This window comes from Ixodes scapularis, unplaced genomic scaffold (genome assembly GCF_016920785.2).
Source record: "Ixodes scapularis isolate PalLabHiFi unplaced genomic scaffold, ASM1692078v2 PGA_scaffold7__128_contigs__length_106722199, whole genome shotgun sequence".
NCBI lineage: Eukaryota > Metazoa > Arthropoda > Arachnida > Ixodida > Ixodidae > Ixodes > Ixodes scapularis.
Window position 1 is genome coordinate 38,632,309 of NW_024609882.1, and position 17,364 is coordinate 38,649,672.

General features: G+C 45.3%; 1 protein-coding gene across 3 annotated transcripts in view; it reads left to right on the plus strand.

Annotated features, from left to right (window-relative positions):
* The first annotated feature begins 29 nt into the window (after positions 1-29).
* The window catches only part of LOC8027329 (alpha-tocopherol transfer protein-like), a 36,710-nt gene continuing 19,375 nt past the window's right edge, over positions 30-17,364 (plus strand). For 2 of the 3 annotated variants that reach the window (XM_040218187.3, XM_040218194.3), the window contains exon 1: positions 30-516. In XM_040218187.3, the coding sequence (XP_040074121.1) occupies positions 406-516 (111 nt within the window). In that variant the 5' untranslated portion in view covers positions 30-405. Of the gene's footprint in view, positions 517-7,146; positions 7,285-17,364 lie in introns of those variants that run through there. The other variant, XM_029979558.3, reaches the window with a different exon arrangement.

Genomic DNA, 17,364 nt, shown 5'->3' on the forward strand with positions numbered 1-17,364 from the left:
TTTTTTTTAGGGGGGGGGGGGGGCAATTAGCGGTAACCCTGAGCGTCCCCGTCCCGCGCTCACTCAGTTCTAGTGCTCGTTGCTCGGAGCTCACGTTCCTTTCCGTGCTTCTGCTACGCTTTTGCCCTGCCCTGTTCGGCTGGGTGTCGTGTTCGTGCTTGAGTTTTATCGCAAGCGTCGGAGCTCCTTTAGCCAATCCTCCCAAAGTCGTATCAGCGCCCAGGTCGAGTCAACGCTCCAATGAAAGCGCGGCGACCCCTTCCTAATCGTGGACGCTCCTGATAGTTCGACATATCGCACCATGCGAGAGTGAGATAGAGAAATATATATGTACAGAAATATTAAATATACACGGTACCAGTTAGAAATACACTCTTAAAGGATGATAAATTATAAAGTAGAGAAATGAAAGCTATAACTATGGTTGTGAGGAAAATCGAGAGGAGGAAAACCGAAGTGCCGAAGCGGACGACGCGAGCTGGCCGAGCAGGCGACGACGAGGCCATAGCTGGAGCCGTGAGTACAGAAAAGTATTAGTCGATTGAGGTTTGTACACAATATACGTGAAACGCGCTCTTTTTTAATAATAAAAGTGCAAACGCATTAATTTTAGATATCGGTTCGATCTGTTAGTTCAATTCGCTTCTCTAGTTTAGACCGCTGCCTTTAGCAGTCCTGAAGGAGTTGCAGGAACTCAGGTTCACGAAAAGGACCTTTACGCTAAATGCCATTTGAGTTGCCGTGTGGTACTGCCTAAATGACATTTACATTAAAGGTCCTTTGGCGTAAAGGTCCTTTTAGGTGCCCGTCTGACAGGGGTATTGGTTAGTTTGTTTTACGAGTATGCATGGACAATTGACGTTTGCTGAATTCGGATGAGTGTGTGGTTATTGATGAATTTGAAATTCATGTAATTACTTCAATCCCGCCATGCGAAGTGAATAAAATGAAGCTACGTTAAACGTGAAGTGAATGTCATGCTGATATGCGCCAAGGAAACAATCACTATCAACCCTTGGAATAACGAAACTGGGATTGACTTATGGTTTCTTGCGGATATTATTTCCGGCTCTCAGACCCTTAGGTGTGAGAACGCCGCAAGACCTTCGCTTTTTCGGTTCTTACCTTCTGTAGGATATGAAATACGGATTTTGAAGCATTTACCGGTTTATTGACTAAATTTGTCTTGATCCGCCGTTAGGATCACCTCGCATATGAATGTGTAGTTTTGAGGCTGACAGGGGTCAGGTGGGAATTATGAGACAGCTTGAAAAGTAGCTTCGGCAATTTGGACCTACATTTACAATCCCTCCTGGCAGTGGCGCACAGACCGACGGGGGGGGGGGGGGGGGGGGGGGTGCGCTCAATCCACCCCCCCCCCCCAAGAGCTTTTCTTTTTTTTTTTGTCACCGCCGACGGTTGGTAGGGCGAGGAGAAAAAAAAGCATTTCTGCCTGACGAGTTGGAACCTTTCCGATACTCAGTCTGCCCACTTTCCTTGCTATCATCATCGGAGTACTGGACATTTCTGTGAACATACTATACTTCATTATGGCTAGTAAGCACGCATTCGTAGCCCTTCGTTCTGCAGCACTGAAAGCGAGCGTAGAAGAAAATGATCCCAGGTGCAACGTAGATACATATGATCCCATATGACAATCGTGGTGAACATAAAGTACAGGGTGAATTCATTGTAGACAAATTTAAGCTCCCTCAAGTAAAAAAAATAACGGAAAATATATATATATTTTTTTTTTACGCTAAGATTTTCTTTTTTATTTTTGCGACATCATCACATGCACGTTTACCACGACTGAAACACCGGTGGAACAAAAAGTAAGCAAAATTTACTGACATATTATCCGCTTCATTTTGTCGAAATAAAAACCGCAGTGGCCGGTTAATCATTTGTCGTGTACTACACGCGAAGCATAAAAATGTAGTTTGTTTTTATGTTTTTCACTAATTAAACTTATCCTTCCATAATTTTACAAAAAAAAAACAAATACGGACGACTTTATGTACTTCTGCTCCTTGCATATTCTAAGTGCTTCATTTTTATTCGATTAATGTTTTTTGAATGCAGTGAATGCAGGGTCTCTAAATGTTGTGGCTAATTGGTCGGCCGTCTCGAGGGCCGGAAAATAAAATAAATAAGAAAATGCAAAATAGCAACAAAAATATTAGACGTTTACAATTATCTGTAATGCCGCATTAGAGCCCAGCTCTTGAAGAGGAGGAGAGGAGGGTACGGAGGGGAGGGTCAGGTGTGACGTCACGACTGTAAAAGTTTCTCGATAAATTTGGCGGGAACTTTTTCCTCGAAATTTAGCAGGAAAATCTTACCCTCGTGACGTCACACGTGACTTCACATATAAAGTCACGAGGGTAAAGCTTTCCCGCTAAATGTAGCGGAGAAACTTTCCCGCAAAATTTAGCGGGAAAATTTCCCCCTAAATTTAGCGAAAAAATGTGCCGCCAAATTTAGCATCAAAATGCTGCCCTTGTGACGTCACACGTGACGTCACGTGTGACGCCATTATAGAAAACGTCCCATAATGTAACGGGCTGTTCCGCCGACGGCGACGGCGACGCCGCTCAAGCCGCAAACGGGCGCCTAAGAGCTGCGCTCTTAAACTAAATCTATACACAAATTTAGCTCTGTTAACGCCGTGGCGATGGCGCGTCGGGCGCACTTCCACTCTGGGGTTGTGGGCGGGAAAAGTGTCTGGTTAGGGTATTCCGCTAAAAGGCATTCGACGCTTTAAAATATTTCCAAAAACGTGCCCCCCTTTCCCTCTTTTAATATACAGGGTTGTTTTCACCAAAACAAAATAAACAATGCACCAAACCGCTTATTCTCCGGCCAAATGTAACGCTAGCGGTCGGAACCAGACGCCAAAGTTCCAGAACTAACCGTCAATTGATTCGAAAGTAATAACTGATATTCTAAAAATTTTAATGAGACAATGGGGCAAGTTCTTAGTAACTGGCGTTATTGCGTCCTATATATTCGAGGACTGTTCATTCTTTAAACTTCAATATTCAACCGTCATTTTCATATAGGAAAATTGAAGAAAATCGCTCTAACCTTTTAATAACATAACGGTTAGTTCTGAAACGTTAGTGGAAAGCTCGTGCCACATTAGTGGTGGGGCACTAGTGCTACAACCCACTAGTGCTAAAATAGGGCGGAAAATTAGCGTTTTGGCTGTGCGCAGTTAAAAGTAGCGGTAAAACAACCATGTAAAGTTTTGGGTGGACCGAGAAATGCTGTTGAGATTAAGATACAGGAGGTCCGGATTTTTTTGAGGTTGGTCTTCTAGGTGCCTGGAGTCCCAACGTGTGTAATTTGAACGAAGTCTTCAGGGTCGCTGTTGTGATAGGTGAATGCTGCCTGCGGGACGAGACAGCTGAAATCACAGGCGCTGTGGGTATTGTGGACCTGTAAATGCTCAGTGTTACCTCTCTCCATTACAGCGCCTTCGCGATCTGGACGGTCATTCAGCTTCTTCAGGAATTGGCGCCGAGAACCATGCTAGGTGGCGCCATTGAGTAGCACGTGAATGTCACGTGATACCCGGAATGTGAAAATGTTCGTTTTGCTTGCATCACGCGCGCCGTAGCGGTACTGCGTGATTCCTTGCTTTCGGACGCGGCGCGTTGGGAAGCCCGCTGACAATAGTCGAGCCAATTGGTTCCTAAAGCTTGTCTGTATCCTGTGAGCACACGACTTTCTGAGGGCGGACTTTATCCTGTGAGCACACGACACAGGATACAGGCAAGCTTTAGAAACCAATTGGCTCGACTATTGTCAGCGGGCTTCCCTGATTCGGTCTTGAGAAGTGTGGCGGAAGCCATCCTGCAAAGAGTGAAGGGACACACTGCTGGAAAAAGGATGCAGCCAACACTGAGGAATGTGAAGCCTGAAGCGGTACCATACGTGCACAAACTCTCGCATAACCTCAAGGAGGTTGCGAACAGACATGGGGTGCCGATTGTGTTTACAGCTCCGACAAAACTCGGCCAACTCTGCCCCCGCATTACTGGAGAAAGCAGACAGAAGCGAGGATCCAGCACAAAGCATGCCAGGCCATTTGTTGCCTGCAAAACAGAGGTCGTCTATGAAATCCCGCTCACGTGTGGGAAGACATGCGTGGGGCAAACGGGAAGGTGTGCCACCGACCGTCTCAGGGAGCATGCTCAAAATTTAAAGACTAATGACGGTGCGCATTTGCCTGCACACTGCAGAAACTCTAAGTGTGAGCCACGTGTTTCTGATACTGTAATTTTGGGCGGAAGTAAGGGACAAGAAGCACGTGAGCTGTTGTAAGCCTTCTTTATCAAAAGGAAAGGCGATCTATGTGTGAGCGATACCTCGATAAGTTTGTATAATGCTGAGAAACGCTTCCTTGATAAGCTTCTGTGACGAGCGCGTGATAGTGACACGACGCATGCGTGGACGCATTGAAGTTGACGATATAGCTGTATGTTTTATAAAGGTTTCCTCAATACAGTTGTAAGTTGCGCTCGTGTTTCTTTCTCTCTCTTGTGTCCGTCTTTTTTGCGCAAAACCATGTATCCAAACGTTGACCAACTCGCCCAACAACAAACTAATTTAAAGTATTGCCTTTATTATGGTGCAGTGGCTGCTGTGTAATGTTGTGATCGAAAAAAAATTAACCTATGCCTACCGATAGATTAGCCTATGCCTACCGATAAAAAATGACCTACGCCTACCGATAGACGCCATCGTGATTTTTGTTTTCGTGCAATAAAAGGTGCATTACTTAACGTCTTTGCTCAATACTACGAGTGTTCACTATCCTTGACGGCTTATGGCCAGCAAGACAAAATGTCATATAACGTCCCATAATACCAGCTGTGATATTGTGGTTTGTTGTGTTTTATTGACAGTAGTTCTAACCGGACCACAAAAGTACTTTCTTCCCTCGCAGGTCAGACATAACAAAATCCCAAATCTCCTCTCTTTTTAATTATATTGTCATTACGGTCATCGCATAATATCTACATCTCGTACACTGTCTCAGATGTCTCAAATGGCGCAGTGGCCACACCAACTGTGGACCCCGCGCTTAGGCAGAAACCAGATTCCCTTGCGGCGAAGCATATGCCCAAGCAGCACATATTTTGGACAAGCCATGGCCGATGGCTGGGGATGATCTTGTGGCCAGTGGCCAAAGAGCGGCCGCATTGATTCGCCAATGCTCTCCGATGCCTGATGGCCAGTGGCCATTGGCCAATGGCCAGAGGAAAGCCAGTCATCGGCCAACCTCTGGCCACTGTCTGGTTACTGGCCAAAGGACCATTGCCAGACAGTGGCCAATGCTTGGCCAACTCTGTGCTGCTATGGATCTGCGCATGCGCAGTACCGACAGCAGCGCCACCGCAATGGCATGACCTCAGAGAGTTGCCCTAGTGGAATGAATCAGACAGCGTCAAAACCGCGCCATCATTGAGTTCTTCGTGTTTCTATACGTGTTGTACATCGCTGCACCGATCATAAATAGGAAAGTCCCAGTGACATGCGCTTGTAACACTGCTTGATTCGTCCCATTACCTCGTAGGGTCGGTTGCGTCTGGACTTAAGCTGACACAAAGTATAGAGACCTTGAAGAACGATAGGCGCAGGGCACGGTCCCAGGCTATAACGTCGCACAAGAGCGCATGTACTAAGCAAAGTGATCATGTCTAGCGTTCCCCATGGATGATGCATCGCTGCATTGCAATAACTGTCCCGGACAAGCTACGAGATACGACAAATGGTCGCTTCATTTAATGTTTCTCTTTTCATTAAAAGCAAAACAAAACAAAAAAAACCTCAGCGTCACGACGGCATTGGTGAGACGAGACATGAAAGATACAACTAAGAAACAACAATGGGACATTCAAAAAAGGCAAATAATTAGCCGTTAATAAAATATTAAAATGCTGGCCTTTTTAAGGCAGTTTGAAAGCAGCGCCATCAGATAAAGTTGTAACAGACGCTGGAAGGTGCGTTCAGGAACGCTTAATTCGGGGGATAGACCCGTACCTCTCAAGTTTTGAGCAGCGCCCCTTGCGAGCGAAATATAATAGCTTCAGGCCCGGTTTCCGTTTTTCGTCGAGTTGCATCATTTCAAAGGCCGTATTAATCCGCATGGACAGACGCGAGGAGCGTTGAGAGACGCTACTATGCGGTCATGGACAACGTTAGATAGTCGCGCCTCAAAAACGCTAGTGGAGGCTACTATTTTGTGGTCGCGTCACGCGGATGCTACAGCGCTCTTCCTAAGCAAGAGAAACAGGCCTCTGAACGAACTGTGCAAAGTTGCTGTTTTACACGATGGTATACCAATCTGGTTTTGATAGTCGAAACGCAAAGATATAAATAAGCTTAAGGGCGGTATTAGTAGCTTTTTTTTCTTGTTTCTACGTAAGCGAGAATTATGAGAGGTTTTGTAAAATAACCGAAAACGAGAACTTTCCCTACCAAATGCAAGGTAAAGTAAATTGAAACTAATAGTTTTTTAGCGTGAAGTTCGCATTACGGTAGTAGTAACTACGAAGCGAATATATATATATATATATATATATATATAACTTTTTGGATTGTCCCAACTGCAGATGTTAATCTGCCTGTACGGGGGCCACAAATCAAAGAGGCATATTACAACCGTAAATAACCTTTTTAGCGGGCAGGAAGGGGGGGGGGGGGGGGGGGCGGAAGAAAAATTGAAGGACCGCACACCACTATCATATTCGAACTTCCCGCGATCCACTACCTCGTCGTAGTGTCTGAAGTGGTCTCAAGATGGCAGAAGGGCGGATTTCACGTCCGCCCTGGCAGCGAGCCTTCCCTTGTTCAATCTCCCTCTCCCCACGCCGCCGTCTTAGATGACTACAGTCACGGTGACGGAAGTTTTCCCCTTTCTTTAACGCCATCTTTCTCTCTTTCTCGCTCTCTCTCAAGCCAGACGGCGGCTCATTTCATTGCCAAGTAAATAAAGCGTTTCAACAACAACCTGCGCCTCGCTGTACTCGAACGAACCGCCGAAGGACAACAAGACGCAATCATGGTTTCTCTCGCATCTCTCTCTCTCTCTCTCTCTCACTCGGCCCTGATTAACGCGAATGCAACAACACGACCACTCGATCCTCGAAGAGAGGATCCAGTGGCTGTGGCCGATGTATGTGGAGATAGCTCAACGCACTTTGAATCTTAGAGCCTGGACTGCTGCGCGCGCAGCGGAGAAGAGCTGTCCTCTGTTCACGCGTCAGGGAGGTGAGTGCTGCCGGCTGCGGGCCGAAAGCTTTGAAGTTCACCATTTTCCGCTCCATCGCCCGCACCCAGCGTGTAGTCCGCTGGGGTGAATATCGGTTGTAAAAAAGCAATGTTTTACAGCGATAGCTGCTATGGGCTTTTCCCACCACTGAAATCGGTGCGCTAAGTAGCGACTCGGGTCATGACTTGACTGACTGCTTCCACTAAACGGGCCACGCGCACTTCCTGTGCTCGTGGCTCGAGTCAAACTCTAGAGCTCCGTTCTTGGACTCGGTGCTCGTGGAGTCAAATTGTCCTACTTCCGGAAGGGTGAGGCAGATCCGCCTGATCCCGCCGAGAGCAGACGCCGATCGCGGCCGGCTCGCGCATGCATGGTTTGGGTAGCCATTTCACTACTGTTGCTTTGTACGGCAAAGGTATCTGACAAACCTATGGACTTCATGTGGATGCACCAGCGCAGAAGCAAGGGAATGTGATTCATCTTATCGCACGGCCTTGTGATGAAGTGGGAATGTGTTGGTATAGTCTCGTGTGATGCGTTAAATTATTCGTCTGCGTCGTTTCGCCGATCTTTTCGTTTGAGTTGCTACGCGAAGCACGTATAGCTTTGGAAGCGCGGTTTGTTGCTTCCTTTTGCTGACGTCCAACAGATTTTGTTTTTGTTTGTGTGACTTTTCTTTCAATTTTATTTATGTGATGTGCGTTTATTGCAAACACAACCTTGAGAACGCAGCGGTTCCCGCTCGCACCGTACATTGCTTTCGCTCCTTGTTGCAGAGGCAGTTTTATGGAATGATTCCATAGCCGCTTAGCTAAAGAAAGCAGCGCAGCTTCTGCATTCTTGTCCGGTGCGCGCTACATGCACCGAACCAATGATTCGACTTTGTTTACTTTCTTTTTTTAGAGCGCAGCTCTTAGGAGCCCGTTTCCGTGCGTAGAGCGGCACTGTCTTCTTCAGGACGTCCTGAAGAAGACAGTGTCACCGTCGAAACGTCGACGGACGCAAGGCCCCTTTCCTATTTTTATTTTTTAATTATCTATTCCATTTAACAATTTAGTTTTGTAAGGCCTTGTATTTAAGACTGACTTTTAGTGCGCCATTTTTAAGTCCACTCTTCGAGTATTTAGTGTTTTTGTGTTTACCCTTGATTGATCTTGTAAACTAATACAACCTTTTTTTTATCGGCACTTTGATCTTTTTCTGTGTGCGCGACTTTTTTTGCCATTAAATTAGATTTTCTTTTTATCCTCTAACGGTTACTGCGTCTGCGTACCCTACTTTTGTCTGCACACACACACACATATAAATATACATTGCTATTTTGATTGAAAATCAAAATACCTCGAGAGCAGCGCTCTAATTTCGCGTTATAGAGGAAGGCAAAGGTCTGTAATTTGGTTTTGGTTTTCAAAACTGACGACTAAGCAAAATCAAGCTCACAACGTTACCTTTATTGGCAACAGACATAGTAAATTGAATTCCGGCGTGCTTATGAGATGGTGCAGTCGCTTCAGTCCCCGTTTAAGGCTTTATAAAAAGCAAACAACGACACAAGCTTACGTTTGGTCAGCTGTAGCGTAAGATTAGCGTCTTCCGTGTTCTTTTAGCTCTGCTTTGTTGGCGTGCCGGCCACCCAGTAATGTTCCCTAAGAAAAGCAAAAGGAAAGAAGACAACCGGAAATTCGCACAGAGGGCGCGCGAACTACAGGTGCGCTAGATGTCCGTTTAGAGCAGTGTTGTGCCCGTTACCGAAAAAAAGTAACGAAATAGCGTTACTCGTTAGTTTGGTAAGAAGTAACGCGTTATCGAGCTACTCTTTTACAAGCGTAACGATATACCGTTACTTTTCAAAAATAACGAACGTTAATCTTACGTTACTTTTACGTTACTTTTCTGTTCGAGCACATATGTTTGGCAGAGATGTATGATAAGCCTCCTTAACAAGCGTGGATAAAGATAAAAATTTACAGAGTGGTTTCATAGTGTTTTGATGCGCGAAACAGCTTAATTTTCGGCATGCAGATTAGGCATTGAAACTGTAAATTACCTGATTCTGTCTCCTTTAGTTGATACATTTCATTCAGACCTGCTGGCCATGGCGACGGACTTTCATTATAAATGCCCATCTCACGCGCAGAATGAGTCGGAGATCTTAGTCAAACGGCTTTTATAAACTACAGCATGCGAACGAGGACTGCTGGAACACAACCAGCCAACCAACGCCTTTTATCTGTACGCCAGTTTTAGTAACAGTCCGGTCCATACTATTATCAGAGACTGATTTACTTCACTATCTGGAACAGGACACCGGTTACCAGCACACTGGCTATAATCACTTGCTGCCTCTTACCAGCAGTAGCTCTTAATTTTTCTGTGAAAAAAAAAAAAAAAAGGTTTCGTGTTTGGAAGTTTTCTTTCCAGGTTTAAAACTTTTTTGTTAAATTTTTTTTTATCATGACCTTAGGGAATTAAAGACTAATCAAGCGAAAGATCCTTCTGTGTACAGAAGTGGGTCAGGAACTTTTTGGCAGCGAGGGGGAGAGCGAGGGTAAAAATATTCCACAAAGGTTTTTTTTTTTTCGTTTTTTTTTTTGTTTTTTCTTTCAGACTAGAGAAATGAGCAAAATTGCTTCGCCACTAGTTTTCCACTGTCGTAAACGGATGTCTCCCCACGGCTCCCCCTACCCCCCCCCCCCCCCCCCGCCGTCCACTTCTGCTGCACAAAGCAGGGGGGGGGGGGGAAGAGGAGGGAGGGGAGGAGGCTGTAACGCAGTCGTTCGTTCAAGCCTTGTGGGTGGTGACACTATGAAAAAAAAAAAAAAAAAGGAGGATGAACGGAATTAGCTGGTAGCCGAAGGTTTTTTTCGCCTCCGAGAAGTGAGTTTTTTTTTGTTTGTTTTTTTACTTTACTGTGACGGATGCTGGTTCCGTGCGGCGATAAGCTGGTGCAGGATTTTGGGATAGGCTCGTGCAGGATTTCACCAGTTTTGGTCACAAGTAACGAGTAACGAGTAACGAATTTTGACAGCCGATACCATAAAAGAAGTAACGGAAATACTTTACTCGTTAGTCATTCAAAATACTAACGATTACGTTACTGCGTTAGCTAAAAATGTAACGCGTTACCAGTAACGTCGTTACTAGTAACGCGTTACCTCCAACACTGGTTAGAGGAAGGAATCGAGTCAGGGGCGGATCCAGAACTTCGTTGCGGGGGGGGGGGGGGGGGGGGGGGGGGGGGGATCTGAAAAGATACTATTCTCCCATTCTTTCTTGTACACTGGGGGGTCCACCCATGTCAAATTGGCCTCCGAGAAGGGGGAGGGGGCGCCGACTTTGTTTGGAGGGGGAGGGGGAAGGGGGTTGCTCTGGAGTGGCCTCCACATCAAGACGGAAAAAAACAAACGAGGGCGATGCACCGATTAGATTGTTTTGCTTCTGAACGCTTATTCACGTCGGTTGACGGTTGGCTCGCTGCCATATCACGTTAGTACGTCGCCAAGTAGCGCTGCGAAACCAGTCTAAAGGGGCTGTGTACATCGGTGGGCATACTTGGACAGTTGCACTAGGGAACGTTGGACAACTCGTAAGTGCGCTTCAAATCTTTGTTTTTCAGGAACGTACCTTACGTGTATTTGGGAATTCAATAATGCATACGAGCCTGGAGGATATTTTGTACAGGAAAAAATGGAAATCAAAGATGACTAATTAACAAAAGTCGCTAATGACTCTTTTAATTAAACGTTTTAGGGTGCATGTTTATATTCTGAAAATTGAAGCAATCCATATTGAAGGCCAGTCCAGTTTTCTAGAAATCCTGGATCGAGCATGCAGTTCCAGTTATTCACAGCTATATTTTGTTATGGAAATGTGACGATACCGAAACCAAACGCACGATGCCCACCAGAAGGATAACCCTCGTTTGACGCCGGAGGATCACGTCTTATGTTACAATTTGCGTCACTGTTTTGGGTCACAGCTCACCGGAGCTGTTTCCAGTCGGTGTTTCGTGGCTGGCGAACTCAAGCGATAAGCGGCCTTATCGGCCACTAAAAGTTGCTTTACTTTGCTGCGCGATATAAATAGACCTTTGTCTAGTGAGCTTCTGCGCATGCGTACACTCCCGTCGTCGCCATTTTCGCAGGGCGACAGCAACATTCTATCTTCGCGCCTATTCAGTCTATTTTGACGCTTCGTTTTTTTAGTATCGGTAGTACGGGTACAAAAAGCACTGAAAACCGATACAACGGCACGATGCCAATGTGTTTTGACGGGCGGAGGTATGTTGGGCTACTCTTCTATTGTAGTTCGCAGACAAGTCCCCAGACGGCGCTCGTTACTAAAAAAAGGTTTATTAAACACACGTGATCCTCCGGCATCAAACGAGGGTTGTTTTTCCGGAATGACAACTCTCCGTTGACGTCGGTATATACCGAGTGCGAAACGGTGTAGATGCCTGCTTCGACATGAACGTCACCATAGATAATCGAATTGAGTGTGGGCGATCATGATTGGCTAAAAAAGAAAGGGGCAGGGCTGTGCTCGTGTGATTGGTCTTCTTTCGATTTTATGAGCTGTGGTAACATTCATGTTAACGCAGGCGAAGTTGCTGACGCGAGCGCGGTACTACATCAAACAGCGTACAAAAAATCTTTTCCGGAATCGAAACGCCCTTGGGGGCACGGTGGAACGAATTAAATTATGGGTACCAGTCGGCCACTTAGTTTTGGTTTCAGTTTCAGGTTTTTTCATGATCATCGTGTTGTGACGGAACACGCTGGTTGCGTTTTCGTGCTGCAACTTCCTACAAGTGTATAATAATGTAGGCGTCGCCGAGAGATACAAACAAAGAAACACTTGGCAATGTTTTTGTGGTCCCCCATGTGCCAGATTTTGGGCAAAGGTAGGCAATTGTAGAACGATGGACAGCAACGTTCCTGTTGGTGCCCTGTTGTGCAAGCATATTCCTATACGCGTGAAGAAAAGTTATGCAGGCTTGGAAGAAGTTCACGTGCTTCGCTGCAGAAGTACAGCCAGCGGCTGTCTGATCAAAACCGAAACCATGCCACTCAGCTCCGTGGTCAACCGATTCCCAGCGTGCAACGCGCGCAGTGTTGCATGGAGGGATTTTTAAAAGTGGCCTTTTGCACGCGCGCGCGTCCAAATTAAGCACGCAAATCCAATCAAGGCTGCTGACTCGGGCCAGCTGCCTTAAAAGGGAACTCCGTCGAGTTTTTGAGCTACCTAATTCAAAGGCACCATCTGAATACGGATGGCTTCCTGATTCTGAAATGCTATCTCGTTCCCCAGATTCATACTAGTTAATTAGAAAAGTGATATTTTGTTCGCGGACGAAACCGAAACATCGCTCTCCCTAGTTTTTCCCCAGTCTCCTCCGCCACCCAAACATGACATCACCAGCGGGCAGCGAGGCGCGCGGCCGGAAATCGGGCACGCTGGTGTCCGTTTTTCTCGCGTCTAAAGGGGTGTCCAAACAGGACACTACAAAACGCACGACTCCGACAAATCGTGAAAATGGAAGCGGACGCTTCTATTTTTACGATTTGTCGGAGTCGTGAAAATGTTTGCAGGAGTCGTGAAAATTTTTACGATCACGACTGCTCTCCTCGTCAGGTTGACGTCACACGCCACCTGTATCTGTCTCACCTCGCCAACGCCCTCGCGTACCGCCGTCGCCTCGGCTAGAAGGCCAAGGAGGTCCGGCTTCAGGTGGATTTGGGACATTCCTGCGTCGAAGGGCGCGTTTCGCCCGCCTCGGATCTGCTTTCCTTGTCGAGATTCACTTTCGTCGTGATGGCGTCCGATGCGGTTCCGTATTCTGAGCGGAGCCCTTGAGCGATTGACCGACAGCCAACAAAGCGTGTGAGTGGCTCTCCGGACCCACGTGATGAGCAGAGCAAGGCCGCCGTGGAGGAAGCGAGGGGGAGATTTGACGGAGGGAAGTTTCCCCCCGGGAAGAATTGACGGAGGGAAATTTCCCTCCGACGGCCGGAAGCGGATCGCGGCAGAGCGCGGCACGATTTGCCGGAGTCGTGAGTTTTGTAGTATCCTGTTTGGACAGGCCTTAACAGCGAGAAAACCTGGGTGTTCGCGCTATCTGCAGTTGATAAAAAAAGCTTATTTGCTCAAAGTGTGACTGACCTTCGCCTACGTGCTGAACTATGGGAAAGTAAATAAAACGGAAAAATTGGGATTTCGAGAAAGCCGTTTTTGCAACTCGCTACGCTCAATCCGCGGCTCGCTAGTTCCGCGAAATTGCTAGCAACTCCGTTCTCCTTCCATCAGAAGCTGGCAGTTACTTTGGAAAATAAATGCAGACACCTCAAGCAATACATTTTTTGACAAATTACCTAAGCACCACGAAGAATGCTCGAAACGTGGCAGGTGCCCCACACGTTCGACTTACGTAAAGAATCGTGCGATTTATTTTAGAATTTTCTAAGAAAAGTTACCAGCACATAAATTCCCTTGTTGCATACGTATGCTCCTTGTTGCTTAAGTAATTTAGCGAAATATTGATAGATCATTCTGGAAAAGCGCTCCTGGTCGGTGCCATTTTCCGCGTTCGTACTTGTAGTGCGTATTTTGCTCGCCTTCCAAAGCGATGAAGATACGCGTTCTGGGCGCAGACCTAACTAATGTGGGCTGTGACTCTCGTAAACATGGAAATGTATGGAATGGAATGAACTGCATTTGTGTAAGAAAATTTCTGTTCATGAAGATTGTGCTAAAAAAAGAATTAAAAACTCCGCAACCACCAAGCCATGCAGCAAAGTGCAATGAAAGGCGTTTAAAATACACACACTTTCTATTCATCTTTAAATTAAGAATATTTGCTTGACATATTGCGTAAAGTACGGAAACGTGTTAGAACATTTTAATTAAAAATAGTTTAACAAAAGTTGCCTCCCAAAAAGTTGTACCCATATTTCTTTTCCCTCTTACTGTTACCGTAGAATGCAACATGCTCATCAAACACTTATCCCCGAGGGCACATAGGGAAGAGTGTAATCTGATATAAAATTTGTTTTTATAAAGTTCTGGTTTTGAACAGCCTTCATAATCTGTAAATTTGCATGCCTCTTCTCAAGGACATTTATATTCTTAAATTTTTAAAAACTTGTCAGCACTATATAACAGTTTTTCGCAATAGAATAAAAAACACGACGTTTTCACCACCCCTTCTGAGAGAAAATATTTTATGCCAACCATTTTACAAACCAGGAAATGGCTCTATCGTATGTTAATGGAGCTCAACACCTGCTTCCTATGCCTATGTAACACCAGACACGAATACCAATGTGCCGAAAGTAACGCAGACTTGAACTTTTTTAGGAGTTTCACTTCTCGTCTTCAACAGATCGCCCTCGTGAATGGAACTCCGAGAGTTGCCCTAGATTCGATGTAAAAAAACAAATAAAGTGTTTATAAAAAAAAAATCATTTGAGCAATTGTGAACAACAAATGTGACTTCGACAATTGTCGACTATGGTACTAGAATGTGCATTATTATTCCTGATATTATTAGCGCACCTCTTTGGACGACTGTTGTGGTGGTTACAGCCGGCTTGAGTCAGCACTTCCCGCTCTCACAGCGGTTCCAGCTGCAGGAGGATACTCAACTCGAAGCACGATGCGCTTTTGCCTCCCCCGACAGCCAGTAATCGCTGGTTTTCGGGCCAAAGGGTGAAAGCTGCGGCAGAAAGCACAGTAGCCCTGGACTAAGGGCCCCACCTATACTAAAAATATATTTTGCAATCAATAAAAGTTTTCTCCACCTCCTCTATGGGTAGGGAAAAGTAGGAATTTTTATTGTTGCCAGGAGAGAGTCGCCTCCTGGAAACCCCGCGGCCGGCGTAACTTGAAAATTCAATAACTCAAAGGAAAAACTTTATTTTTATAGAATATTTCGGATAATAGTTGAGGAAGGGTTATTGATGGGGTCTGCCAATTTCCAGCCGAAGCGAAGACAATAAAAAAAATTTATTTCCCAGGGGAACTCCGCCGCTTTTTCGAGCTACCTAATCCAAAGGCACCATATGAATGCGGATGGCTTCCTGATTCCGAAATGCTATCTCGTTCTCCCAGATTCACTCTAGTTAATTAAAAAGGTGATATTTTATTTGCTGCCGAAACCGAAACATCGTTCTTCCTAGTTTTTCCACAGTGTTTTTCGCCACCCAAGCGTGACGTCACGGGTGGGAAGCGAGGCGCGCGGCCGGCAATCGGGTACGCTCGCGCCCGCCTTTCTCGCGTCTAACAGCGAGAAAACCTGGGCGTTCGTGCTGTGTGAAGTTCATATTTATCTATATTTGCACAAAGTGTGACCTTATCCTACGTGCTAAACTATGAGAAAGTAGAAAAAAAACAGGAGCTATTGGAATTTTGATAAAACAGTTTTTGCAACTCGGTACTCTCAAACCGCGGCTCGCTAGTTTCATGATATCGCTAGTATTTTTCTTTCTATTAGAAAATGGCTGGCGAAGAAAGGTCGAAAAGTCACGCAATACATTCTTTGACAAATTGCCAAAGCACCACGGAAAATGCTCGGAATGTGGGTAAAGAAGCCCCCCACGCTTGCATAACCTGAAGGAACGTGCCATTTGTTTTAAGTTTTCTTTAGAAAAGTTACTGTTGCAGGCGCCAGCACTGTAACTACTCTTGTGGCATGAATATGCTCCTTGGTGTTTAAGCAATTTAGCGAAAGATCTATAGACCATTTCTAACAAAGCGCTTCTGGTCGATGCCATCTTGAGCGTTCGTGCGTGTGGTGCGTACATTGCTCGCCTTCCAAAGTGACCAACATGTGCGTGCTGGGCTGGGATCTATCACTAGACTGTGAATCTCGTAAACAATGAAAGGTATAGAGTGGAATGAACTGCACTCGTGTAGATCAGATGGCAGGTTACTGGTCATGAAGATCGTGCTAAAATGACAATTAAAAGAACTCTGCAACCACCAAGCCAAACATCAAGGTGCAATGGATTGCGTATAAAATACACAAATACACTGTTCATCTTCAAATAAATGATATTTGCTTCAATATACAATAATGCGTAAGGTACAGAAAGACATCATACAACTTTTAATTCAAAATATGTTAACAAAAGTTACTACAAGAATATGTACCCGTATTTATTTTTTTTACTTTTAGAGTAGAATGCAACGTGTTCAGACACCCATCCACGAGAGCACATGGGAAGGCAGTAATTCTATATAAGATTTAATTAAGTTTGGTTTACCACACTCTACATTAGCTGTAAAATTGCATGCCTTCCCTCAACGACATTAATATTTTCATGGCTTTAAAAAGAAAAAATTTCAGCCCTATATAGAATTTCTCCGCAATAGAATAAACTAAAGACGTTTTCATCACTTCTTCTGCAGAGAATATTGCACACCAACCATTTGACAAACCAGGCAAAGGCTCTATCTGGAGCTCAACACCTGCTCCATAAACCTCTGTAATAGTAGACAGGAAAAGAAATATGTCGAAAGTCGCGTCAAAATTCAGACTTAAACTTTGTTTAGACGTGTCACTTCTCGTCTTCAACATATCGGCCGCGTGAGTGGAACTCCGAGAGTAGCCCGAGCTAGATTCGACGTCCTAAACAAATGTAGTGTTTATAAAAATAATAAAAAATCACTGAACCAATTGTGAGTAACAAATGTGACTGCAAAATGTCGACAATAGATTGAGATTATGTATTATTTTTCCCGATATTATTAGCGCTCTTCTTTGGACGGATGTCGTAGTGGTCAAAGCCGGCTTGAGTTTGCGCTTGCCGCTCTTGAAGCTGTTCCAGCTGCTGAAGGATACTCAACTCACAGCACGCGGCTATATAGTATTGCGAGCAAAATTGAAAATGTTTCACGTGACACTAGTTCTCTCGGCACACAGCTCGCGGAAAAGCACATTGACATGGCTGGCCTCCATTGCTGCCGCGGAACGCATTTTGTTTCTCGCGTGCAGGAAAACGAGGCTAAAAAAGAAGCTTTTTCCCGGAACTTTTTCTAGAATCTATTGTGGAGCACAGATCGCCACCGATTGCGAAGAA